This window comes from Schistocerca piceifrons, chromosome 2, assembly GCF_021461385.2.
Source record: "Schistocerca piceifrons isolate TAMUIC-IGC-003096 chromosome 2, iqSchPice1.1, whole genome shotgun sequence".
Classification (NCBI taxonomy): domain Eukaryota; kingdom Metazoa; phylum Arthropoda; class Insecta; order Orthoptera; family Acrididae; genus Schistocerca; species Schistocerca piceifrons.
This window is the reverse complement of record NC_060139.1, coordinates 907,892,117-907,918,157: the sequence shown is the minus strand read 5'-3', so window position 1 is coordinate 907,918,157 and position 26,041 is coordinate 907,892,117. Positions and strand designations below refer to the sequence as shown.

Below are 26,041 nucleotides of genomic sequence, written 5' to 3'. Positions count from 1 at the left end.
AGAGTGGCAGAAACTGGTAAAGTTTGGGTTAGCTTTTTCCTGTTCCAACCTCTGACCTCGGTATGTCATGTCCCACCTCCACTGTTTTCTACATTGTTTTCGTGAATTTTTTTCTGACCAAATCAAGAGAATATGTGCTTGATAAGATTATTTGTGTGTGTGTGTGTGTGTGTGTGTGTGTGTGTGTGTGTGTGTGTGTGTGTGTGTGTGTGTGCGCACGTGTGTGTGCGCACGTGTGTGTGCGCACGTGTGTGTGCGCACGTGTGTGTGTGTGTGCGCGCTTGTGTGTGTCGACCTTACAGACATCTTACACAAAACAAACAAAGCAGAAAGACCTGTGTGAGTGATAAAAAGTTGAGGAATCAAGAGTGGTGATGGCAACAGGTTGTTTTGACTTAGATAATTAATACATATGAAATGGGTGGACCAGTTCAACATCTATGAAGAATACATGGAAAATATTCTTTCACTGCAGGTTTTTGGATAGACCATAATTTGCTTTTGTTTAATATGAATTCTCAGACATACTTTTCAAAGCAGAATGACATCCTTTGAACCAGTTGTTGGTGAATTTTGCCATGGGAGGGGTGAACAATAGCATTTTTTTGTGCTCCTGACACTAATAGACATGTAGTTTAGAGCTGCTTCATTTAACTGATTTGTAGTTTTGGCTATGAGTGTGACTTAAAACTTATTTTATTTCCTCTCGTCACACTATGAAAATTTTTCTGGAGGTTTAATGTTCACTTTATCTTTACAAACTGTAGCATACTCTCAGTAAGTGCAGAACTATTGATACTGTAAGCTTGAAAACTTACAGCAAAAACTGATATTGGGAGGATAAGATCACTAGTTGCTAAGCATTTTGTTTCTCTGTTACAGGTATAGCTTTTTTTTTAATGGTCAGCATGTACTACTTTTGCTCCTAACAAATTTATTATGTATTGGATTGGAACATACGAAAAAGTCTCTTTAATTATAAATTTCCAACTTATGAATCATTCAAGCCATTTGTTTTTTATATAGTTTAAAACTGTGGTTATATAACAACTTTGTTATTGCTTATACATTTTCTCTTCTTTTTCATTACTGAAATATCAGCCACATTACTAGGTAACTCACAATAATCACTAACATGTCAATTTTAAAATTATAGTTAAAATTGAAACTTTAACTTTTCAATTAAAAATGTGATTTTATATTTCACTAAAAACATAATAGCTCAAGCACTCCTGGCCATTGCTACAGTAAGTCTGTCAAGTAACTGTGGTAGTGTAGACAAGAATGTAACAAACCCATGTGAAAACCAAACAAGTGTACACAGGGGAACAAGACAGGAAGCAAAAATATGAGTGTCAAAGTTGTGGACACACCTTAGCATCTGAGTGATAATCTGCTGATGTTTAAAATTATCACATTTACCTGGTAATTAAATGTCTGTCCAATATAGTATGAATTTTAAGTGTCAACAGCCTTCTCAGATTTATGTGTATTATAAATATGGTATTACTGAATTAATTATATGGCATTCACGTCATTCTGGTTTTTCAAGAGCAGTACAGTCTTATGATCAATGCATTGAAATTATTTCTCCTACCTTTAGATCATTATTTCCTGCAGAAATGTGTTTTTAGAACATGGGTGGAACATAGAACATATCAATGAAGATTAAGGAGTAAGAGGAAGAGCAGGGATGAGAAATGGAAAATGCAGATTGAGAGACAGTAGGTGGAGTGTAAATGCCAAAATAAATGATAGTGGTTCAGTTGCATGCAAAGACTGCATTTAACTTTATACACAGTCGAGTCACATTAGTGTGACCACCTGTCAAGAGCCTAAACAACAATCTTCTGCAGAGTGAACGTGTAGGAAGAGAGCCAATGAGGTCCTGGAACGTACTAACAGGGATGTGGAGCCGTGCTGATTCCAGTGCCATGGCTAGCTGCACTAGATTTCTTTGTTGGGGATTCATGGCATGAACAGCCCAAGCAATGAGGTCCCACAGATTCTCAATTGGATTTAAATTTGGTGGCCAGAGGAGTATGGTAAATTCATCCTGATGTTCTTCAAACCACACACGTACACTGCAAGCTGTTTAACATAATCCACTGTGCTGCTGGTAGATGCAATTATGCCAAGGAAAAATCAAACTGCATATAGGGGTGGATATGGTCCCAAGGATAGTTGTGTACTCGTGTTGATCCATTGTGTGTTTCAGAATGGCAACATCACCCAGGGAATCCCACAAAAAGATTCCCCAGACTGTAACACTCCCTCCTCTAGCCTGGACCCATCTTACGATTGTTGTAGGGCTGTACATGCCAACGACCACTGTCTGACAGAGCAGAACATATGATATTTCTGAAGAAGTCACTTTTGCCACTCATTGGATGTCCAGTTGCAGTACTGGCAGAATACTGGCCTTTGTCACTGATGAGCAATCACCATAGGTGCATGAATCAAGCAACTGGTGCAAGGCCCATATGCAGTAATGTTCACTGAACAGGCACTATTGGTAGCCCCTTGGTTCATGGGGGTGGTCGGTTGCTTGACAGTTGCATGTCTATTTGCTTGTACTCACCCCTGCAGCCGTCATTCACAACTGCCCTCTATGGCCCTTAGAGCACTACAGTTGCCTTGGTGCAGGTTTTGGATAGTGCCATCTTGCCATGCATGGTATACTCCAACCACTGTGACCAGTGAACAGTTTACAGACTTAGCCATTCCATAAATGCAGCCATCCTTGGCTTGAAAGATGCTGATCATGTTCCTTTTAGATGTCAGATGCACTCCATTTTCCATTTCCGCATTATGACAATGACTGCACTGTTTTTCACATTTCTGTGGCACACTTTATATACCCTCTACTGCCAGTGCTGCCATCTACCATCTGTGAGTGTTATTGCATGTTGATGTCAAACAAAGGCAGTGGTCACACTAATGTGATGGCTCGTGTATATACACAGAGCAGAAAGATATAAGTACAGGAACTATCAGGTGAACGTGTGGGATAGTGGGTGCTGCACTTTAGTAAGGAAGAAATGAATGAGGAATTGAGGGTGTTTTAAATGGAGAGAGAGAGAGAGAGAGAGAGAGAGAGAGAGAGAGAGAATGAGAATGCAGTGTGGGAAGAATCATTGCTTAAATACCTCTGTGCGTACTGTAATAGGCTAATCGTGCCTTCCTGGTTTCTACAGGAGCAATAAGTAGGAGGTTTTAGTATATTTCTGCATTTGCCATTTAATACTGGTCCTTGAAAAGTAAGCTTTCACAGGATAGTTGATAGCTGTTATCAACTGTATACTAGTTCAGGCTTTTTTAGAATCGTAATGTGTTCTCCCATGGTTCTTGTTTTATACAATTTTTATGTTATTAATCATGACTCCATGTGTGTCACCATATCAGGTTATGATCACAATTGAGTAAATTATCCTGCTACAAACACTTTTTTATGATTTTGTAATGTTATCTGTTGATGTAAATTAGAAATTAGTTTTTTTACTCATGGTAAGAAGGTAAAACTATGCAAGTATTTACTTGTTTGCCTCATATTTGTTACAGACTACAATGGATCCTGGAAAGAAACTGATCAACTCAGTAGACAGTTGTGTTGATGACATGCTTAAGGGACTTGTTTCTTGTCATCCAGGACTGGATCTGCATGAGAAGAGGAGAGTAGTACTTGTAAAAGAGGTACCACTGTATATATATAAATATATTTTAGGGAGAAAAAGTGTTTGACTACCTCTATATAACCGTCTATCTTTATAGGAGCAGTTTTATTCAGTTAATGAATTAATAATAATAATAATAATAATAATAATAATAATAATAGTAAGTGGAGGCCCGGGAAAAGAATAGGCCTCCAGTATGTTCTGCCAGTCGTAAAAGGCGAAGAAAAGAACAAACCACTAATAGGGCTAACCTCCCTTTCAGTGTGATTAGTTGGTTCATGACAGAACTAATGAAGCCTCGGACAAGCGCTGTCATGGTCGGGGACGACGCTTGAACCCTATGCCCGTCCACAATGGTAACGACACTGCTAGCCACACAGAAAATGATTTAAATCCAAATAGAAGTGTTTTGCAATATATGCTTCCTGCAACCACTCTAGAAGGAAAACAAAGACAGAGGATGAGATGGTCAGATGAAGTTAACTGACACCTCATGTTCTGTTATTACCCAGCAACAAACTTAGGAACCAACACAACTGGATACAGGTCACAAGTATACACAATATTTATTACTAGATATCCAGAATTAAAACTTTTAACAGAACAACAAATAGCTGATCAGATCCATGTAATAATCAAAAATAACAGGATACTCCAGTCAGAATTAGAAAACATCAAACAACAAGTACAACAAATACTAGAACAAAATAATGTGCAATCAGAAGAAGAAGAAAATACAGTAATGGACTCAAACATCCCAGAGCAAACAAACAATGAACAACACACATCAATTAAACAATCAGAGGAAAACGAAATCTTAAGACAGCCACCAGAACAAGCACAAATAGAACACGAAGTGACACACATTAGATATAGAAGAAAAATTACAGCTGACGCATATAGAATACAAAGACACAAATACAGACATTAGACCATTCTTGCAAAGACCACCAAATAACCCACATGTTGAAAAAACAATAACAACTATCAACACAATCATACATAACAAAGTAAATGAAAATACAACAATGGAAGAGTTACAACTACTGGTTTATATAGGAGCACTCACTACACTAAATATACACACTAGGCAGAGATCAAAACCAACCAACACACAGAAGAAACCAACAAAACCAGCATGGCAATAGAGGCTACAGATCAGAATAGAAAAACTGAGAAAAGACATCGGACAGCTAACACAATTTATAAGAAATGAAATATCAGACAAAAAACGAAAAAGGTTAGGTAAAATCTCACAAGAACTGATTGAGCAATTAGATAAAAAGAAGCAGAAATTACGAGCATTGGCCAAATGACTTAGAAGATACAAAAACAGTGAAAATAGAAGGAAACAAAACCAAAAATTCAACACAAACCAAAAGAAATTTTTTCAGACAACAGATAACACACACATTAAAATAGACAACCCACCAAACATAACAGACATGGAACACTTCTGGAGCAACATATGGTCAAACCCGGTACAACATAACAGGCATGCACGGTGGATACAAGCAGAAACAGATGCATACAAGATGATACCACAAATGCCTGAAGTGATAATTTTGCAACATGAAGTCACCCGAGCAATTAATTCTACACACAATTGGAAAGCCCCTGGAAAAGATAAAATAGCAAATTTATGTCTAAAGAAGTTCACCTCAACACATTCACATCTAACTAAATTATTTAACAGTTACATTGCAGACCAATACACAGTCCCTGATACACTTACACAAGGAATAACTTATCTGAAACTTAAAGATCAAGCAGACACAGCAAACCCAGCAAAATATCACCCCATAACATTCCTACCAACAATATACAAAATATTAACTTCAGTCATTACACAGAAATTAATGACACATACAACACAGAACAAAATTATAAATGAAGAACAAAAAGGCTGCTGCAAAGGAGCACGAGGATGTAAAGAGAAACTGATAATAGATGCAGAGGTGACATATCAAGCTAAAACTAAACGAAGGTCACTATACTACGCATACATTGATTACCAAAAAGCTTTTGATAGTGTACCCCACTCATGGTTACTACAAATATTGGAAATATACAAAGTAGATCCTAAATTGGTACAGTTCCTAAACATAGTAATGAAAAATTGGAAAACTGCACCTAATATCCAAACAAATTCAAATAATATCACATCACAGCCAGTACAGATTAAGCATGGAATGTACCAAGGAGACTCATTAAGTCCTTTCTGGTTCTGCCTTGCTCTGAACCCACTATCCAACATGCTAAATAATACAAATTATGGCTATAATATTACTGGAACATACCCACACAAAATCACACATTTGCTATACATGGATGATCTAAAACTACTGGCAGCAACAAATCAACAACTCAGCCAATTACTAGAGATAACAGAAGTATTCAGCAATGATATAAATATGGCTTTTGGAACAGACAAATGTAAGAAAAATAGCATAGTCAAGGGAAAACACACTAAACAAGAAGATTACATATTGGAAAACCACAGCGACTGCATAGAAGCAATGGAAAAAAACAGATGCCTATAAATATCTAGGATACAGACAAAAAAATAGGAATAGATAATACAAATATTAAAGAAGAACTAAAATAAAAATATAGACAAAGGCTAACATAAATACTGAAAACAGAATTGACAGCAAGAAACAAGACAAAAGCTATAAATACTTATGCTATACCAATTTGACCTACTCATTTGGAGTAGTGAAATGGAGTAACACAGACCTAGAAGCACTCAACACACATGATCACAATGCCACAAATACAGAATACATCACATACATTCAGCAACAGAAAATTTCACATTAAGCAGAAAGGAAGGGGGAAGGGGATTTATCGACATAAAAAATCTACATTATGGACAGGTAGACAATTTAAGAAAATTCTTTATAGAACGAGCAGAAACTAGCAAAATACACAACGCAATCACTCATATAAATACATCGGCTACACCATTGCAATTTCATAACCACTTCTACAACTCTTTAGATCACATAACATCAACAGATACGAAGAAAGTAAATTGGAAAAAGAAAACACTATATGGCAAGCACCCGTATCATCTAACACAGCCACACAGTGATCAAGGTGCATCCAACACATGGCTAAGAAAAGGCAATATATACAGTGAGACGGAAGCATTCACGATTGCAATACAGGATCAAACAACAAACAACAGATATTACAGCAAGCATATTATTAAAGATCCCAATACCACAACAGATAAATGCAGACTTTGCAAACAACAAATAGAAACAGTAGATCACATCACAAGCGGATGTACAATACTAGCAAATACAGAATACATCATAAGACATGACAATGTAGCAAAAATAATACATCAACAACTTGCCAAACAGTATCAACTAATAAAACAACACATTCCCACATACAAGTATGCACCACAAAATGTACTGGAGAATGATGAATACAAATTATACTGGAACAGAATCATTATAACAGATAAAACAACACCACATAACAAACCTGACATCATACTCACCAATAAAAATAAGAAATTAACACAACTAATCGAAATATCTATACCCAATACAACAAATATACAGAAGATAACAGGAGAAAAAATTGAAAAATACATCCAACTGGCTGAGGAAGTCAAGGACGTGTGGCATCAGGATAAAGTTGACATTATACCAATTATACAATCAACTAGAAGAGTCATACCACGCAATATGCACCAGTACATGAATGCAATACAGCTACCTCCAAATGTATATATACAACTACAGAAATCTGTAATTATTGATATATGTTCAATTACCCGAAAGTTCCTAAATGCAATGTAACATATACCATACAGTTAAAAGGAAGTCATGCTTGATCGAGGTCTGCGTCACTTTCCATTTTTAACCAGACACAACGTCTGAGAAAGGAAAGAAATAATAATAATAATAAGAAGAAGAAGAAGAAGAAGCCCCAAAATCAGAATATACATATAGGTACCGGGTGATCATGATTAAAGTGGAGGTCGAATGTGGGTTGTAATTATCATATGTCAGCAAAACTTGGTAGATATTCTAATATGTTAATGCAGAACTGATTTGCTCTGGAACAATATTAGTTCCAATTTTGGCCATCAAGTGCAAATATGCTGTGAATGCAAGAAAGACATAGAGAAACATTTCCATATGTAATGGATTAGAAACATGACATGGGTAGGAAAGGTCAAACAAGTGAGAAAGGTATAATGTCGATTTAATTATTAACTGCCACTTACACTATTTGTTCAATATGAAGACTAGAGCTGTTGACAAAATGCTATAAAGTGCACAATTTTCAACTGGTGGCCAAAATTGGAACTAATTTTTGCCAGCATAAATTGGTTCTGCATTACTGCATTAGCATATCAACTGAGTTTCACTGCTATAAAATAATTACAGCCCACACAGGACCTCCCTGAGTAGTTGCCCTTTAATTATAGTCAGTCGGTATATTCATTTAAAGAAATTAACGTGCTCTCTTATGAAAATTAATTGTGGATGATGATGTCCTTGTTATGGTATGACCCTATATTATAATATAAAATACACTGTGGCGCCAATGAGGTCGACACCAGTGTCGATCTGAGCATCATCTTTGAACTAAGCAAAATATTATCTTTGTGTAGTTCCGCAATCCAGTTCTTTGTAAGCCTTACTTGTGTAAAGAGGTGAATAAATGAACTCCTGATTAGAAGGTGTTGTTTGGTGTATCTCACACGAGCATCCACCTCACTGGTGACCCCGAGTTGTAACATCTTCTGTTTTCGCTATTTTACTGTGTCCACGGCCTCTGCGTTGGTTATTTTCACGTGTATTACATCAATACAACATTCGAACAATGGCTTTGGTTCAACACCTAATGCTGGATTTTGTGATCAACACGCATCATGGTTCAGGCGATGTACACCTGCAAGGACTGCAACACGATGCCTCTCACTCATCGATTACGCCGATTTCACCGGACGTTTTCGTGCCTGCAACAATAAGTGAGGTTAGGAGTGTGCATGACTCCGGCTATCAGACGACTTTGTTCCCGCCACATGTGCCCTCCCTCATCGATGGTGCAGTTACCTCTTATGGATCTCTGTGCAGTGCAGGATCAATGCTGACTTCTGCAAATGCTTCGTTGGATAACCTACCACCGCCAGGACAACGGTTTGCCATGCTGCAATCCTGCCACGTGGCCGGAACTGCTTTGTTCACAGGTCAACCTCCTCAGCATCCGACCACCCGCACCTGCCTCAGTTCAGCATCAGCACATGCCTTCCTGCTTCAATACCTTGGCCTGCAACAGGAACAATGGCTTGTTATCTGTGCCTGACCTCCATCTCCGTCCTACTGCTACGCCTCAGTGTTTTGTGTCACAACATTCACCTTATCCGCACACCATTTTGAGTGAAGTGACTGTGAACAGTGAACATTCACACATTCCGCCCAATGTTCGACATCATTTTCCTCACTGTGCTTCTGGACAGCCCGCACCTCTGCAGACTCCCTGCAACACAGGTGGCTCCGACTCTGATTGCACATCGAGTTTTCTGCAGACTGGCACGCGTTTTCAAACTTTGAACTTTTTCTCACGTGTTGCTTTTCCCTAGTGGACACAGGCAACGATGTTTCGCTGCTGCCTACATCCTTAGTGTCGTTGAACATCCGCCCTCATCATACTTCACTGCAAGCTGTGAATTCTACTAAACTGCAATGTTGGGTTCAACCTCCCACATCGTCTCACTTTCCGCAAATTGCAAACTTGAGTGGACTTTTTTTAGTGTGCAATATTGATGAACCTATACTAGGCATTGACTTCTTGCAACACCACAAACTTTCACCGGACCTAGTGTGAAACACCGTGTTTCATTACCCGTCCAAAACTCACTTCCCCTGTACACCGTTGAGCAAAACCCCCCCCCCCCCCCCCCCTGTGACATGTCGGTGCGGACTCATCTCATCCGTACATGCTCAGCTCGGTTGACGACATTAAAAGAAACAATGCACAAGTGCCTGGTTGAGCTTGAAAATGTCACTCGCCTACACAAGGAAAACTCCGAGCTCTCCCTCCGGCTCCACGAAACTCAGCTCCAGCTATCCGACGCAGCAAAGGAATTACAGACACTGCAGCAAGGACAAAGCAAGGTCAGTAAGTGTGCCGAATCTGCTTGTAGTCCCAGCAATCGAGCCTCTGTGTGCTTACCTCCCGCTACCACTCGCAACTGTGCTATCAAGTCTACCATAACGTGTACTGACAGTTCCACAGGACTACACCCCCCTAACACGGCAGCATTTGAAACTCAGCCGGACACGAGTGCACATGCGCGATGAGCAGCACGTATTCCTGTACTGACAGCTCCTACTCCTCCCCTCATGGGCAGCACCTCAAACTATCCAACTTTGGCTCCTGCGTGCCGCCGTGCAACCACCAATGACAACACAAACAGTGCACTCGCGTCTAGCGCTTCGCCCACATCTGTGCTGCCACAGGCCATGCCCTTGGACAATGGACTCACTAACGCTTCACGAGCTCTACCGAGCTCACCCGACCATGGTGCCACTGCTTCGGGCCAGCGGCCATCTTGTCATGTTGACTCCTGGGACACTTCGCTGCCTCGGCTCCCGTCAGATCTGCCGAGTGGCTCCGAACACCACGACCTCGCCTTGCCTGCCTCGCCCGCCTCACATTGTAAACAAACCGCCTCCTGCGCTGCCGGCAACATTTCCATCGTCACCAATGGCACGGTTCACAAGCTTTGCCTCACGCCAGGCCCCCCGATCTCCAGTAAACAATGTCACCTTTGTCCCGAGCACCTCTCTGACCTTAAAAAGCAGATTTCTGAACTTCTAAGTTCCGGCATCATTGAACCCTCTGCCAGCAGCTGGTCTATGCCCATTCATATGACACCCAAGAAAGATGGGTCCTGGTGCATGTGCAGAGACTACCGTCAACTAAACGCATGAACAATTATGGACACCTACCCTGTACCCAACATTGCTGACTCTACCAGTTCCCTCACAGGTGCGACCACGTTCTCTGTCATTGATTGCAAACGTGCCTACCACCACATCCCCATGGCTCCTGAAGACATCGAGAAGGCAGCAATCACCACCCCAATCGGGTTATTTCAGTTTCGATTCACTTCGGTCTGAAAAACGCAACTCAGACCTGGCAACGCCTCATCAATGAAGTGCTATTTGGACTAAAATTCTGCTTTGCATATCTTGATGACATTCTTGTGTTCAGCTCCTCCGTCGAGGACAACATTCGACATGTGCAAACTGTTGTGGACACTCTCGTGTCAGCAGGCATCGAGACCAACCAGGACAAATTGCAGCTACATCAACCCGCTGTCACTTTTCTTGGTTTCCGGGTCTTTGCCGACAGCATTTCACCACCCCTGACAAAGTACAAACAATACTAAACCTACCCAGACCTTCGTCATTCAAAGAGCTCTGGCGCTTTCTGGGGACAGTTAATTATTATCGCCGTCATCTACCTCGGGCTGCGGGGATTCAGGCTCCACTGACGGACGCCTTGGCAGGCACCAAGACTTCTGGATCTCGGCCCGTTCCATGGACCCCTGCTGTGACTGACTCTTTCACTGCCCTCAGAAATCTTCTTGCCGAGGCCTGCACCATCGCGCATCCTCATCCCAATGTGCAGCTTTTCATCACCACAGATGTGAGCAATACTGTCATCGGTGCTGTCCTTAGCCATACAGTCAACGGCCAAACCTCGCCTCTGCAGTTCTTCTCACGCAAGCTCACCAATGCACAATGGAAATATTCCACGTTTGACAGGGAGTTGCTCGTGGTCTACAAAGCAATCAAGCATTTTAAGACCGACGTTGAGGGACGTCCTTTCTGTGTTTTAACAGACCACAAACCCCTGGCTGCGGCCATTTCAAACCCACCAGCTGAACCGCCTCCTCGCTGTTTCAGATACATATGGACTTCATATCTCAGTTCACCACCGATGTCAGACACATAAAGGGTGCTGACAATATAGTTGCTGATTTCCTTTCATGAGTCGACACCGTTCATTCGCTGTTGAACCTCTCTGAACTGCCTAACCTCCAACCCACTGATGAGGACACACAAAACCTGATTTCAGACTCTACCACTTTACTACACTTCGTCCGCACCACCTTCCCTGGCATGTTTGGTGAGATCTGGTGCAACAACAGTCTGGGCACATTACGCCCCCTCATCCCAACGAAGGACACGCTCCTGTGTTGTGTGCAATTGCTGCAAACTACTCAAGCACACTTCACCCCTCCCTCGGCACCTTTTCGATCCCTCCTGGGCGTTTCCAGCATATTCACATGTCAGCCCTCAAACCCCCCACCCCCGCAATGGCTTTAGTTATGTTCTCTTGTGTATCGACCGAACAACTCGCTGGGTCGAGGCTGTCCCCCTCCCCAATATCACGGCAGAAGCTGTTGCTTAATCTTTCATCGAGTCACGGGTATCGCATTTCGGATGTCCAGCTATCATCATGACTGACCAGGGCAGACAATTTGAGTCGGCCCTGTGGAACGAGATTTGTAACATTTGCGGTGTCCGGCGCATCCATACCACAGCATATCAACCGCAAAGTAACGGGCTAGTTGAGTGCTGGCACCGCACTTTCAAGGCGACTCTTTGATGCCACAACTGTCTTTGGATGGGGGCCCTTCCCCTTGTGCTACTCGGCATTCATGCGGTCTATAAGGAAGACCTGAAAGGCACAACAGCTGAGTTCGTATACGGCCAGAACATTTTTCTCCCTGGTGAACTTGTGAGCCCTTCCGCTTCTCTCCCTCAGTCTGACTTACCTACCTTCATGGACTACGTCAGATGCCACTTCATCAACCTCCACATCCCTCCGCCCGCCAGCCATTCCTGCCGTAAGGTTCATGTCCCGAAATCTCTGAACAATTGCGAGTACGTCATGCTCCGAGATGACACTGTCCGTGCTCTCCTCCAACCCCAAGTTCTCCGGCACTCAGCCAACACCTATGACATCCAGATAAAAGATTCAGCCGTTACAGTCTCTCTCAACAGACTTAAGCCTGCTCATGTCAAGCCCACTTCTACCCCCCTTCAGGCCACGACCACACCACTCACTGTCATGGCTCACGACGCTCCAACCACTCCCTCCATGTCGGACTTACTCACTCAGTCGAGTGACTTCCAGCTCCAATCGTCAAACTCTTCTCCGACCTCGCCCTCTACTCTGGTCTCACACACTCCGTCGAGTAATCACATGCTGCCCACATCGAGCTTACCTATGATCATGCCCTGGCCGCTGGGCCCTTCTCCGGTCCCTTCAACCTCTCCCCCATCGCCTGCCTCGCCCTGTCTCACGCGCCCCTCCCTCATCTTGAACGTACTCTCGCTTGAGATGTTTGTGCCTGTTCCCCCGAACATAATCCACGGCATCTCTGTAATACTACGTGATGACACACTGTTCGTTGTGTGTTTCCCTTCATCAGGTACCCATGACACAACTTCCGCCATTCCCTGCCACCTGGTAAAATGTGTTCCCCTCTCGCCTGACGTCAACCTGGACATGCTTCGTGTGTTTGCCATGCCCACCGGAGACATCATCATCGTCGCTTCGTTCCTCCCGCAAACCGCTGGTCTACCTGTCGTCACACAACCAGCACGCCCAGTACAACGCCCGGCACGCTTCAACGACTTCCAGGTTTGGTGGCCGGACCTTTCTTCACATCTACCCACACAGCTCCCTGACGATGCTGTCGAGCATACCACCCCTGCCAACGCCATAGCCCCCCCCCCCCCTTGGGCTCTCAGGACTACTCCGTACTGCGGGGGGGGGGGGGGGGGTGTCTATGTGGTGCCAATGAGGCTGACACCAGTATTGATCTGAGCATCATCTTTGAACTAAGCAAAATATTATCTTTGTGTAGTTCCGCAATCTAGTTCTTTGTAAGCCTTACTTGTGTAAAGAGGTGAATAAATGAACTGATTATAAGGTGTTGTTTGGTGCATCTCACCCGAGCGTCCACCTCAACACGAATAAATCTGTAATCTTACAAAATGTATTTTTTGTGTCCTCAACTCATTTGCATATGATATGTTCTTAAGAATAGAGTAACAAACAACTTTCATTTACTAGTTTCTGTACTGTAAGGTACATTGCAAAATAAATGTTTCAGAACTGCATGTACATCTGTACTCTGCAGACCACTGTGAAGTGCACACAGATGGTACTTCCCATTATACCACATAACAGGGTTTCTTTCTGCTCCATCTGCATATGGAATCCAGGAAAAATGATTACTTAAATGCCCCTGTATGAGATGTAATTAGACTAATTTTGCCATTGTGGTCTCTACAGAAGTGATATAGAATGTGATTCAGTTGCCCCTACCAATGGGTTTTATGCAACCCACAATGTATTTAAAACCAAATGTGAGATTTTTATATCTCTCACTTGCTTAGCAGAAACTGTTAGTCTTACAGAAAAATTAACAGGACCTTTTTGTAGTAAATTTAATGTAGTTAAATTTTATATTGGGATATGTTTCCATTGGAGGCCACAATTGTAGAGTTATTCAAGAAAAATGCATTTGAAAGTCATTTTTTTAAAGTTTCTCTTGAATAATTCGAAAACAGCATTCTCTAAATTTCCTACAAAAAGCTCCTGTTCATTTTTTTTCTTTACGACTAACACTGTGCGTGTAGTGAGCGAGAAAATATGAATATCTTGAACGTGGTATTTGAAGGCAGTGCAGATTCCATAAAATACATTGGTAGGGGCAGCTGAATCACCCTGTGAAGGATTCTGTAGTATATTTCTTGCTTCCTCACTTAATACGAGGGCGGTTCAGAAAGTAACCTCCGATTGGTCACAGTGCGGGTTGTGGGGGGAGTAGCGACGCCATCTGTGCGTTCACGCACTCAACAGGTCAGTCGGCATCAAGCCATGGTCGAGTGAACGTTGTACCTGCGCTAGTTTAGTTTTTGTGGCAGTTTGAAATGTGTGCTGCAATAGAAAACCCCGCCAAATGTGAAGTGTGTGCTGTCATAAGGTTTTTTACAGCCAAAGGATATTCTGCAGCAGCTATTCATCGTGAGCTTTGTGCCATGTACGGACCAAGAGTTATGAGTGAAGGAGTTGTCCGTGAATGGGTACGTTTATTTAAAAGTGGACGAGAAAACGTTCATGATGAAGAGAGGAGTGGTAGACCATCATTGGTGACTGACGAACTCGTTCAGACAGTTGATGCAAAAGTTCGTGAAAATCGACGTTTCTCAATGTCGGAGTTGTCTACTGGCTTTCCACAGATTTCTAAGACTCTCTTGTACGAGATAGTGACAGCAAGATTGGGTTACCGTAAGTTCTGTGCACGATGGGTGCCCAAAATTCTTACTGACCACCACAAAACTCAAAGAATGGCTTCTGCATTAGACTTTCTGTCACGTTATGAGGACGAAGGAGAACCATTGTTAAACGGAATCGTGACCGGTGACAAAACCTGGATTAAGTACGTGAACCCTGAGACGAAAGAACAATCAAAGATGTGGGCACATTCAAATTCGCCTACCAAACCAAGAAAAGCCTCGCAAGATTTTTCTGCCAGAAAACTGATGGCAACGGTGTTTTGGGATGCCAAAGGGGTGTTGTTGGTTGAATTCATGGAATGTGGTACGACCATTAATCAAGACGTGTTCTGTGAAACAATAAAAAAGTTACGACGGGCTATACAGAACAAACGCCGTGGTATGCTGACTTCCGGTATCGTTTTTTTGCACGATAACGCCCGTCCTCACTCTGCTCGCAGAACAACGGCCCTTCTTGAGTCCTTCAAGTGGGACGTTATCAACCATCCACCTTACAGCCCAGACCTGGCGCCAAGTGATTATCACCTCTTCATGCATTTGAAGAAATGGCTCGGGTCACAGCGGTTTGATGACGACGAAGAGCTCAAAGATGCGGTCACAGGCTGGCTCCAGGCACAAGCGGGTGATTTTTATGCAGAAGGAATTTCAAAGCTTGTGAAGAGATACGATAAGTGCCTCAATCACTATTGAGACTATGTAGAAAAATAGTGCAAAGATGTAGTTGTAAGATGTATATATTAAAATATTTTTATTTAACTTGGTGTATTTTTTTAAATCAACCAGAGGTTACTTTCTGAACGGCCCTCGTATATTTAAATCTGTGTACATATTTTACAAACCACTCTGAAATGCATGGCAGAGGAAGTTTAACATTGTACTACATATTACAGTTCTGCCCATTCCAATAGTACATGGAACATGGGAAAGACTGCATAAACGTCTGTGTGTGCACTATAGTTACTCCAATATTGTCTTTGTGAACCCAAAGGTAATGATATTTTGGGAGCTGATGTATATTCATAGAGTCTTCACTTAATACTGGTTCTTAAAACTTGGTAAGTAGACTTACATAGGATAACTGGCATTTACATTAAAATATCTGCCAATTTACGTTTTCCAGCACTTCCATGATGTTCTTCCATGGGTCAGACAAAGGAGATACTAACTGTGCTGCCATTCCTAAAACAGATTCATCACTTTTTAATCCTATTTGGTATGGTTCTCACACACACTTGATAAATACTCTAAAATGGGACCCATAAGTGTTTTTTAAGCAGTCTCTTTTGTAGGCTGATTGCCCTTTTCCTCTGTTCTGTCAATGAACTGAAGTCTGCCATCTGCTTTACAATGACTCAGCCTTTGTGGTCATTCCATTTCATATTGATACCAATTGTTAGACCCAGTTACAAATCTGGTATGACTGATTGCAGTTGTGGCTCACTGATATTGCAGTCATGGGGTAGGCCTGCTACAGTCATGGATTCAGTGAAATGCATAATTTTACATTGTTGCACATTCATACCAAGTTGACAAACTCTGCAAAACTTTGAAATCTTATTAGTATCTGTCTGGATATTTGTGGCACTTTTTTTCAGGCAGTAATTCATAGTAGACAACAGTATCACTGAAAAAGTCAAGGGCTGCTATTCATATGTTTGCCATGTCATTAATGTACAATAAGGTTTGCCATGCACTTCCCTGATGTGTGCTTGAAGTTAGTTCTACATCTGTTATCACTCTCAGTCCAACATAGTGTGCTGTGTCAACCCTAACAAAAAACCTTCAGTCTGGTCACAAGTATTGTGTGATACCCATAGAAACATATTTTTTAAAAAAAAAATAAGCATTGGTTTGGTCAGCTTTTTGGAAGTGAAGAAATACTGTATTTACTTCATTGTCTTAATCTGTGGCTTTCTTTAATCACTACTAAACTGTGATCTGAGTCTGTATCTGCCCATGGTACACCTTACAATCCAATATCTGATTTTGGAATCTCTGCCTGATCATGATGTAATCTAACTGAAATCTTCCTGTATCTACTGACCTTGTCTAAGTATACCTCCTCCTCTTGTGATTCTTGAACAGCATATTTGCTAGTATTGGTTGAAATTTATTGCAGAACTCAATTAGTTTTTCTCCTCAATCATCCCTACTACAAAGTCCACATTCCTCCATAACCCTTTCTTCTACTCGTTCCCCTAAAACTGCATTCCAGTCCTCCATGACTCTTAGATTTTCATCTCCCTTTACATACTGAATTACCAGTTCAGTACATGTGTAGCTTGTGGTATTGGCATGTATACCTGAACTATCATTGTTTTTGTTGGTTTGCTGTCAGTTCTGATGAGAATAACCCTATCACTGAACTGTTCACAATAACTCACTTCCTTCCTATTCATAACGAATCCTACTCCCATTCTACCATTTTCTGCTTTAATGTTGATACTCTTCTGACCGGAAACCCTTGTCTTCTTTCCATTTCACTTCACTGACCCCACAATATCTAGATTGAGACTTAGCATTTCTCTTTTCAAATTTTCTAACTTCCCTACCATGTTCAAACTTCTGACATTCGATGTTCCAACTCGTAGAATATATCCTTAAAAACATAGTAATAGCAGTTATATGATATATCATCTGCAATAAAAAATATCATTTACAGCTTGAAAATACTATGGCATTGTGAGTTTTCTTTTTTTACTTTTCAGTGGGAACAAAGAGGAAATAAAGTTGCTCTGGTCTCTGGAGGAGGTTCAGGACATGAGCCATTCAGTGCTGGTGAGTGCTGAAAGGGATACTACTAATATGGGTGGTTTTCATTAAATAGTATGGCCTCCTGTTCTCAGCCAATGAGAATATGGAATTATAGTATAATGTGTTACAGAAGAATGAAATTCTGTGTTACAAATGGAGATAAAAAAATAACTGAAATCAAAAAATGTGTGTGTGAAATCTTATGGGACTTAACTGCTAATGTCATCAGTCCCTAAGCTTACACATTACTTAACCTAAATTATCTTAAGGACAAACACACACACACACCCATGCCCGAGAGAGGACTTGAACCTCCGCCGGGACCAGCCGCACAGTCCATGACTGAAGCGCCTTAGACCGCTCGGCTAATCCCGCGCGGCAACTGAAATCATCAGATTAACTCAAACCATAGAGTTCATTCAGTTAGAGGAAGTGGTATGGTTTTAAAATTTTTTCCAGTGTAAAACTGTATTAAAGTATTCTTGTTTTATGACTAATGTCTGTTTACTGCTCATCTGTTTTCCTGTGTGTGTAGAATTGATAAGATGTGGAAGAAGCAGACATGAGACATCCATTGTCTTGTATATAATTAACACACACAAAATTGTTTGCATGTGTTTTCTGTGCTCATGTGTATTGCATACTTCTTTAAAAATGACTTGTCCAAATCATTGAAAGATATATGAAAAATATGTTAACAAGATCAGTGCATATAATAATTATTGATGCCCCATTGTATTTAGGTAGATCATTCAGGTGTTGACTGGCATTATAGAGTGTAATAATCTTATTATATTAAAAATATTCAGGAAACGGGAAGTGTCTATTTCACATTCCAGTCATTTAGATATAGTATTGGTGTTGCTCTGATCCAACATTATTCAAAGGTGATTGTTGACATTTTACTGAGAAATGTAGTCACTGCAATGTATGCCCGAACAATGGTATAGTGATAGATCCTTCTTGACGAAATATACTAATAGCCTTCTGCAGCATCTAAAACTTCCTACACATTTCCTTCATGGGACTATCGAATAGTATATCGAATAGTATCTTGTTACATTTCTGGCGAGTACTGTACAATGATCAGATAAAGTTATGAAAGCGTACAATAGAAAACTCTTACCATCTTAAAATAAAATTGTATATAGTGAGAGCGTAAGGACTTTAACAATCTTCCCTCATGTAGTAGCAACAGAACATAGCAGAACATTGTTAGTATTGTCTCATTGGTGCTATAAACAGGTTATCCTCTTAATTAACAAACTACATGTCTAATAGGCTCAAAGCTTTTCATGTTTTTTGCATGTGCAGGAAGACCAATATACACAGTTTGGTTTGTTCCATATTTTCTATTGGGTAATACAAGTTTGTTATACCTGTATTAACAAAAAATTTTCTTCATCATGTGTTCATTAATTTTTGAGGATTGAAGGGAAACATGTGAATGTGTAGAGAGAATACTAACAAATTTCCAGTCAAGTTGAAAAGTCCATTTTCATGTACATCATTTCAACAACTGATCATTCAAATTTGTCACGTACTGCAACAGATGATCTAATGTGTGCTTGCTGCCTTAATTTCAGCCAGCCTTTGTTAAGTATACCTCATTTGCTGTATGACCTTTATAGTACACTTTTATTTTGAGTGCACACCCAAGCAATCTATGTAATGTATGTTTGGTCTTCTTGGTTCTGCCAAATGAGATGTTAAAGGTATTTATGAATGGAATGTCTTATCTCATCCCTCAATTGAACTGAAACAAAGAGTAATGTATCTGTCCTGCATGGGCTTGATCACTAAAAAGATCCATAGAATCATAACGCAATAGGGCATCCTGCATCTACACCTACATCTACACTCCACAAACCACATTATGGTGTATTGCAGAGGGTACCATTGCCTTTTTCACCCTTTCCTGTTCCATTCACAAATGGTACATTTGAGGAACGGCTGTTGATAAACCTCCATATGGGCTCTTATTGTTCTAATTTCTTGTTGTGGTCATTTCACAAGATGTAGATGGGTGGAAGTAATATGTTCGCCAACTCTTCTTTGAATATCCAGTGTATTTCACTCAGTCAACAAAAATAAAAGATTGGCTTTGCAATGTTAAAGATGATATAAGCATCTACAAGCTGGTTTTAGGCTGTAGTCTGTGTCAACATGAACTGTTGTATGTGAAATAGACAACTAGAACAGTTCAGGAGAGATGCAAATAAATCAATCATGCGTTTTACTGAAACAACAAAGTTAATTAGCAGTCAACAACTACTGGGTTATGGGTAATAATTAAATGAGATACTAGGAGAGCTATCTCATGGTGCAAGCTTTATGTTCTTATGGGAATAAAATCAAGGAATACATCAAAATAAAGTTACAGGAAAAGTAATAAAAAGGGGTGGCAGTTTTTTTAAGAAAAAAAAGGGCTGGAATTCACCACCCAGTTACTTAACATCTCTCTCAGCACTTATTCATTAGGATTGCAAACAGATGGTGCATGCACATGTAATGGAAAACAGTGAAGATGCAGAAAAAATTATATGTGTGTCAATGGGCATGGCATGTAACTGAAGATGAACTCAGGCACAAACAGGAATACAAAACCATCATACATTGTCAGATGAAATATGTAACTAGACTGAGGATTTCTTGGTAGGGGAGGACAAAACATGTTATCTTGGATGGACAGTCATTGACAGAGGTAAAAATAGCTTCAGGTGTGCCCCAGAGAAGTGTGTTGGGTCCCTTGCTGTTCACACTGTATATTAACGATCTTACAGGCAATATTAATAGCTACCTCAGACTTTTCACAGATGATGCAGTTATCGACAAGAAAGTACAATCTGAGTAAAGTTGTACAAATATGTAGTCAGAGCTTGACAATATTTCAAAGTGGTGCAATGGTCGGTAGCATGCTTCAAATGTTCAAAAATGTAAAATTATGCAGTACATAAAATTAAAAAAAAATAATATCCTGTGAATATAATATCAGTGACTCACAGGTAGAATATGTGAACTCATACAAATAGCTCATGCGACCCATCCTAGAATATTGCTCAAGTGTGTGGGATCTGTACAGAATATGACTAGCAGGCCATATTGAATGTATATGGAGAAGGGCAGCCCGAATGGTCTTGATTGGTTTACTTGATCCATGGGACTGTGTCACTGAGATGTTGAAAGAACTCAACTGGCAGACTTTTGAAGGTAGACAGAAGCTGTCACGAGAAAGAACTCAACTGGCAGACTTTTGAAGGTAGACTGAAGCTGCCATGAGAAATTCAACTGACAAAGTTTCAAGAAATGGCTTTAAATGATGACTCTATAAAGATGTTAGAACTCCCTAGATTGTACTCCCTTAGGAATTGTGAGAATAAGATTAGATTAATTACAACATGCACAGATACACTTAAACAATCATTTTTTCCCACATTATGTGTGAGAATATAAAGGGAAAAAGACCTAATAACTGGAGCAGAGGGGTGTACCCTCTGCTATACACTCCAATGTGGTTTGTAGAGTATAGATGTAGATGTAGAACTATTTAGATTGGAATTCTCTCTCCAACATATTCACCTTTTACGCCTTTTCCCCTCCACTTTTGTCCCTTCCCTCTCCCTGTACCTACATCTCTTTTTGCTGTGACTTCAGTACTCTTTTCATCTTGTTGTGCACCATGGAGTCATCTGTCCAAAGACCAGCCTCTCTCTCACTATCCCCTTCTTATGTTCTTCAGCTTCAAGCATGGTAAAAGGGGTCTCATTGTGGGTCTATTGGGTCAGTTGAGGGCAGGCTCCATCATCATCAAGGTTCTGGTTGGCCACATTGATCACCACAAGAGATGATCACAGTGTTGTGAACCAAGTCCATCATACTCCTTCACATCTGTGCCTGTCATTTGAGAACAAGCAAAGAATTCCCTTTAACATTCTGTGTCATCCTGCACCACTGGTCATAGACTAGCAGTAGCCAGACTAAAGAATTACTGAGTGAGAGGGTGCAGTGGTTAGCAGACTGCACTCGCATTTGGGAGGATGATGGTTCAAACCCACATCTGGCCATCCTGATTTAGGTTTTCTGTGATTTACCTAAATCTCTTCAGAATGGTTCCATTGAAAGGGCATGGCTGGCTTCCTTCCCCATTCTCCCCTAATCCAATGGGACTGATGATCTTGCTGTTTGGTTCCCTCCACAAAATCAACCAACCAACCAACTATAGAATTACTGTCCCATGTGTTGGCTGCCCTTAACACCACAACACAAACAGTTGCATTTGGAGTGGTGGTGTCACTGCTGATGAATGGCATCATATTGTGTTCAGTGATGAATCACAGTTCTGCACTATCCTGGTGACCATTGTCAAAGAATATATGGAGATCCTGGGGAGAGGTCCCATTCTTCCAATGTATTGGAGTGGCAATGGCACCATGATGTGGGGAACCATCAGGCATGATTTCAGGACATAACTAGTTGTGATTGAGGGAACTCTGGCTGTGTAACTATGTGTCATGGGCATCCTGATTCCTCGATTGTTACCTCTTATGAGACAGTGTGATGGTGCCATGTTTCAGAAGCAGAATGCTTGTCTCTAAGTGGCATGTGTGTCTATGAACTGTCTACATGACGTTGCAGTACTTCCATGGCCAACAAGATCCCCAGATCTGTCCCTGATAGAAGATGTGTCGATCTAGCTTGGACATCAACTCCATCTCAGCACCAGTATCCAGGATATCAAGGACCAGTTAAACAGTTGCGAGCCAGCTTCTTTCAGGAGAGGCTACTGAGGTCTTATGTCACTATTATCAACCAAATCAATGCATGTATCCATGTCCGAGTGGGGTGTTGTATTGTCATACTATTAAATGATCTCATACTACCTAGTTCTTTGTAAATATGATTTGACCTTGTAATCACTAAACTAATATCACATATGCTTTCACTCCTTGAAGTTTCATTTTGCTTTCTCCTCTCCTTCTGAGTAATCCACCTTTTTGTCAGGCAGTGTAGTTTATGGAATACTTGGGTTCATGAATGTAAATTCTACATAACTCCTTATTTGTATCAGATACTTCCTTATAGTCAGTATAACAGTGGTCTGTCTAAAGTAAAAATCCAACAATATTATGAAAAGGATAGGTGCTACTCACTATATAGTGGAGATGCCGAGTCGCAGATAGGCACAACAAGACTCAGAAAGTGGGCTTTCGGCCAACAAGGCGTTTGTCAGAAATATTAGGAGAAAAACAGCTACTGTTGCTGGTTATAATTTGTTGTCAATATGCTTTACAGAAGTTGCCAGTTGTGGCTGCTTTTGGCTGTAAATGTGTAACTTAACTCAGTCCACTTCTCTGAAAACTCTCCTACATGGTAGGGCTTATGGAACATAGAGTGCAAGTGAGTGATTGAGTGAACATGATGAGAAAATGAATGAGTGAACATGATGTGCAAATTAACAAATCTGTACTGATTCCTTAGTTGAATTAAGTAAATCCTATAACAACATTTAAAGAGAGAATTGTCATTTTTTCACAGGTTATGTTGGTGAAGGTATGCTGACAGCAGTATCAGCTGGTTCAGTATTTGCATCTCCACCTGCTTCTAGTGTCTTGCATGCTATAAAGTGTGTCAGTGTTAATAATACAGGTGAGTGTTATATGACATATAAATGAAAATACATTGTACGAAGTAATGCAAAGACTACTTTTTTCAAATTTCACAAATGTCTCCAATGTTCACTATCAATCCACATAAACTTGCGCAGACTTTCCACCAAGTAACAAAACTGTGAAGTGCAGGATCAAATGATCATGACTTGAGGTAAAATAATACACTGTTCTGACTATAGACAACTTTTATTTTATTATCCAAGAATAAAACTTTTTTATCAGATGGAAAAAACTGCATAGCAGAAATAACATGAATCCCAAACAGTGGTTTTTAATCTTTTAGATAAAAAGTACTGTTTTACTCAGAAACTAACTACATAGCTGGATATAGTTTTCCTTCATTTACATATAACACTGAGTGTCCTAAAGCCAGGACACATTATCTTTGGAAGAAGACATGGTACCACATTACTTCTGTTGATGCTGAGTTACATGTATTCTCTGCCATTGCCATTTACCTGCCATGCCACTATCACATCACTTTTCACACAACTTTGGTGGGTGCTCTGCCTTAGATCTTCTGGTCACAAACAGCGTGAACTTTTTGATCCAGTTTATGTAGACCAAGGAAGCAGTGATCATAATGACATTATTGCATCACTCATCACAAAAGTAAATAGAAATGTAAAGAAAGGCAGGAAGATATTTCTACTTAGTGAATGTGACAGGAAGCAGATTCAGAATACCTTAGCAGCTTTTGAGGAAAGTTGATGATACATTGGCACATGCTGTTAATGGATCCCCTCATCGCCGGCCGAAGTGGCCGTGCGGTTAAAGGCGCTGCAGTCTGGAACCGCAAGACCGCTACGGTCGCAGGTTCGAATCCTGCCTCGGGCATGGATGTTTGTGATGTCCTTAGGTTAGTTAGGTTTAACTAGTTCTAAGTTCTAGGGGACTAATGACCTCAGCAGTTGAGTCCCAAAGTGCTCAGAGCCATTTGAACCATTTGATCCCCTCATCACCCTGATCTTCACTGTATCTTCAAGCTGATACATGTCACCATCCAGCTTAGCATGAATAGCCCATTCCATCTCAGATCCTGAAAGTTGGTCTGCTGAGTTAGCCCACCTCAGTCACCTTTGATGAAATGGTTGTAGTTAAAATGACAGATCATGCATGTTACACTGTCAATGAACTGTGAATTGGGAGAGTTATGGAAAGAATGAGGTGGCACCTAAATCTGTGGTCATTTGGCTTATACAGGTAGCATTTCTAAGTGGATTAATCATACTCTCCAGAAACACAGCGTTAAATGTGTTTTTTGACCATCATCTAAGATTTGGATCCTTTTAGCGTCTGTAAAGGATAATCTTGGTTTGTGTTATATTAGTGTGCACTATATTCATTGCTGTTGTGGCATTACATACATTAGTTAGACTATCAGGACCATGAAGGACTGGTAAATTGTGCATAAGTGTCACACAAGATTGCAACAGCCAGGCAAATCTGTTATTGCACAATGTTGCCTTGGCACATGTCATGCTATGGAATGTAAAAAACAGATATTTTGGCATACATTTCCAGCTAATGGGGTTAGTGTTATTGAGGTAGCAGCTGACTTTAAACTAGCAAGTTACTATAAATAAAGATGGGGTTACTGCTTCAATTCTGCTTGTAATCTTTATTTTTACCTGGTCAAAGAACAGAATAGAGTTAATGCTACTTGCTCACCAGCTGGTAATTAATATTCACTATTTGTGTGTGTGTGTGTGTGTGTGTGTGTGTGTGTGTGTGTGTCAGAGAGAGAGAGAGAGAGAGAGAGAGAGAGAGAGAGACATTCATCTAAATTGTTAATTTTTAGCCATTCATTCACTGAAAAAATATAGTTTTTGTGAAACTGTTGACATTTTCTTCAGCATAGAGAGATACTATGAATGGAATCAACAGAATACTCAAATAATTAACTCCAATTATGTAATTTTCAGGTGGAGTTTTGGTGATAATTCCAAATTATACAGGTGATTGCTTAAACTTTGGACTAGCTGTGGAATGGGCTAGAAAGAGGGAAATTAAGGTATTTCTGTTAAGAAGTCTTACTGTTGTGTTCCAGTAATATAATGCTTATATAGTATTTATAATTTCTAATAAATTATTAAATTAACTACTGATAATTAAAGGGAATGGAGAGAATGATACCCAGAGATAGGGCACAGTGTTCTAGTCTTGACAGAAGCAACTTGGCTGTGTCACATGCCCTCATTTCATGAGCTACAGAGAACTTTGGAAACTGGCTATCTCGAAGTCAAGCAACACTGTACAAGCTTCCATTTCTAGATTTAGATACTGAAATAGATTTTTGACTGCTTGTCATGACTCATGAACTGGTATTGCTCCATGTACACTTGTTATTAGTATGTTTGCCTCTAAAAAGTTCTGTGTCATATACTGATATTCATGTCATACTCTACACATTATTTAAGTAATGACAAATGCAATGTAGCTTAAACCATTTTAACCCTTAGCCATGAAGATGGTCCATGACTGAAACTGGTTGATATTTCTGTTTAAAATAAAAGCAGCTGATGGTCAAACATGCATTTTATACACTCTGGAATAGGCTGAATTGTCAACAGCAAAGTCACCA

At 40.5% G+C, this 26,041-nt stretch overlaps 1 protein-coding gene across 2 annotated transcripts in view; it reads left to right on the top strand.

Moving 5' to 3' along the window:
* LOC124772664 (triokinase/FMN cyclase-like) overlaps positions 1–26,041 on the top strand; it is a 156,957-nt gene that overhangs the window by 57,391 nt on the left and 73,525 nt on the right. For both annotated transcript variants that reach the window (XM_047249340.1, XM_047249338.1), the window contains exons 2-5: positions 3,562–3,693; positions 17,743–17,812; positions 23,324–23,434; positions 25,383–25,471. In XM_047249340.1, coding sequence (XP_047105296.1) covers positions 3,562–3,693; positions 17,743–17,812; positions 23,324–23,434; positions 25,383–25,471 — 402 coding nt within the window. The remainder of the gene's footprint in view (positions 1–3,561; positions 3,694–17,742; positions 17,813–23,323; positions 23,435–25,382; positions 25,472–26,041) is intronic.